The sequence below is a fragment of the Phodopus roborovskii genome, unplaced genomic scaffold, assembly GCF_943737965.1.
Source record: "Phodopus roborovskii unplaced genomic scaffold, PHOROB, whole genome shotgun sequence".
NCBI lineage: Eukaryota > Metazoa > Chordata > Mammalia > Rodentia > Cricetidae > Phodopus > Phodopus roborovskii.
The window spans coordinates 1,377,925-1,380,979 of NW_026126721.1; the positions used below are offsets into that span (position 1 = coordinate 1,377,925).

Genomic DNA, 3,055 nt, shown 5'->3' on the forward strand with positions numbered 1-3,055 from the left:
CAGAAAATAATTCCAAACTATTACCTTTCACTCATAATGTGATGATGTGACTAGATGTATATCTGGCTTTCTGAAGATTGGGCAGTCGGTGGGTTCTGACACCTCACAGAGTAGAGCCTCCGGTCTCCAGCCTGCTATTGGCCAGGTTCTGATTGGACGGGTCACAAAGGGGGTTGCTAGGTGCCACGTGGAGAAAAGACTCACCTGCTATCGTCTAGGCTGTGTTGTGGAGGAGTGAAGTCAGGCTGTCAATGGCAGGATACCAGCTCTGGTCACCATGGACTCCACTGGATGAAAACTTGCGATGGCTGCGGCACACAACACCTAACCTTTGCTCCAAACACCCTTTTAGAATCTCTCCTTGCTTTCCACAGAGCCCTTCTGACCTTGAAGTGCAACGGTGCTTTCAGGAAGTCGCCATAGTCTTAGATAGCCCGCCACTGGAAAATGGAGAGAGCCCGGATTCACCTGGCCAAGCATCAGAGCAAGAGACCAGGGATAGGAAGAATGGATTGGTTAGGAAGCCGGAGCCCATCCGCCTCATTGGAGTGGATGCTGTCTTTGGAAGGGTTATTACAGTCCAGCCACCCAAGTGGACTGGAACCTTCAGAGTTTCAGACACATCAGCCTTCTGCAAAATTATCAGCAGGGAGCAACAGTGGCCCACTGGACTCAAGGATCCTCAGATTGAGATGACCGTGGCTATGTGCAAGCAGATGCTACGCTCAATCCTCCTTCTGTATGCGATATACAAGAAGTGCACCTATGCCCTGCAGCACTCCCAGTAAAGGGTCCCAACCTGACCCCTGTACTTCACACCGCACTCTATGGTCTGTACCTGGAGCTTACACAGACCTGTCCATGTAAATCGATCTGTAACATCATGCCTGATATTTTGCACATCCTTCAAGCTGTGAAAATCCAGAAGTTCCCCGCCCTCTTTCTCTTCAGAATCAGGGCCAATGAGCCTGAGCAAGGAAGAGCATTCCGGCTGAACAGACACTTAAGAGTTAAACTACCACTGGCTTGGTCATGTGGTAAAGAACTCTTAAAAAAAAAAAAAAAAACACACACACACACACACACACACACACACACAAATCAGCCAAGCTAGTGTGAACACACTCAAAGCTCCAAAGCTAACGAAGAGCTGGGGGCAGAAAAGGAACATTTAAAAAAGGCATGCATGGGTTTTCTGTATACTAGAAGATGAAGGAATCAAAAATCAAAATCTTTGGTGGGTTAAGGACTAGTTTGAAATCAGCCTTCTATCATCAAACAGATGATAACAACAAACCCCAACTGTACAACCCTAATACCAAATGTGGATAAAAAATATTAACAAATATTAATCTTTACAGCCCAACAAGGATGAAATTGGTAGCAGCTTTGAGACTGGACTTTTTGGGTTGAAGACAGGAGAGTCCCTGTTTTAGCTCCTGGTGTTTGATTTTCAATAAACTACAATTGTTTCATTTAAAAAGAGTTTAAATTTTTTTTCATCCCAAATTGTAATTAACTCCTAAAATTATAATTCTTACACAATTAATTAAAAGCCAAAATGGTAGTTTTACCCTATTGTCGCTAGTTTCTGTTATAATTATGAGTTAAAAAAATTATCCTACAAAAGTTGCATGTTCTCTAATTGGAGTCTCCTAGCTCTATATCTTCATATGGGAATACATAGCCTGTAGTAACCACAGAAATCAGAAATTAGGAAAGGAAAATGGGATCATTGCTAGAATAGGGTAATTGAGGAATAACAGAGAGGGGAGCAGCAGGGTACAAGTGATCTGAGCAGGAAAGCAGGGAAAAGGGGGTTCCTTAGGGTAAAAGAGAAAGGTAATACATAAGAAGTTGGAAAGAAGGCAAAGAGGAATGGTAGGATACAGTGGTGGCAGGGGAAATAGGGAGGGGCTCTGTATGGAGAGTAAGGGATGTATACAGAAGAGGAAGGAGGAGGGTAAAGGGAAATAGCAGGATATGGTGATCAGGTAGGGGGCAAGTTCCTTAGGGAAGGGGGAGGAGATAAATATAGGAAGAGGGGAGGAGGTAAAATAACAATATGGATGGCTGAGAAAGTCACAAGAAGTCATACTATTAACTACCTGAAAAACCTATAGCACAGTGATGAGCACAGCATGGGTGCAGTGGGAACACATATACCTTGACAGTAACCAATGGCTCTCTAATTGGACTTAAGACCCACACTATAAGAAGGATGCCATGCCTGGTGCTGGAAACCTAAACAGCTATTCAGTGCTAGTGAAGCCATGTATATTGGAGGAGAATCTATAACCACTAATATACTAAATCATTAAAATCTCTAAAACAGTCTATAAACATTTGTCTTCATATCCACAGATAAATTTAGTCTTCACACCTCAGATGGAAGCCACTACAGAAAAACAAACCCATCAAAACACAGAGTTGTGAAGCCCAGTCCTAGTGAATAGTTACAAAACACTCCCCCCACTAAATTTAATGGAGCATTGTAGAATAGGAGGTAGAAAGATTGTAAAAGCCATAGTATCAGAGAATTTGCTCTGAGATGAGTATCCTAGTAAAATTAGAGGCCACACCCATAAAGTTTCACCAATATAACCCCCAAATGTGCACTGAACAAAGACACCAAGGAACATGCCAAACTGCATAGGGAAGAGCCCATGACCCCACATAAAGAACTATAGGTAATTCAGTAAAACTGAGAGCAGGAGAGGTACTTACCTCAAAGAAGAGCACACCAATTGGTGGTTCATTGTCAAATCATTGGTCATTCCTGAAAACAGGCATACAAGTCACATATGGACTCAGCATGTTATATTTGACAATATATACATATAGGCAAATACATACATAGAATTCAATAACAACTGATGAAAAAACAAGGTCATTAATTTGAAGCAGAGCAAGGAGGGGTACAGAAGAGGGATTAGAGTGAGGGAAGGGAGAAATTTGTCATTAAACTAATCTCAAAAATCAAAAAAACCCCAAAAAATGTTTTAACAAAGTTTAATAAAGCGCAAAAATTTTCACTGAATTTCACTAATCTCTT

The 3,055-nt window shown here is 41.8% G+C and overlaps 1 protein-coding gene across 1 annotated transcript; it reads left to right on the forward strand.

The window, feature by feature from the left end:
- Positions 1–210: 210 nt before the first annotated feature.
- LOC127214480 (FANCD2 opposite strand protein) lies at positions 211–852 on the forward strand. The gene has a single exon (XM_051174877.1). It carries the CDS (start codon positions 252–254, stop codon positions 786–788), a length of 537 nt encoding a protein of 178 aa, XP_051030834.1. The 5' UTR covers positions 211–251; the 3' UTR covers positions 789–852.
- Positions 853–3,055: the final 2,203 nt, after the last annotated feature.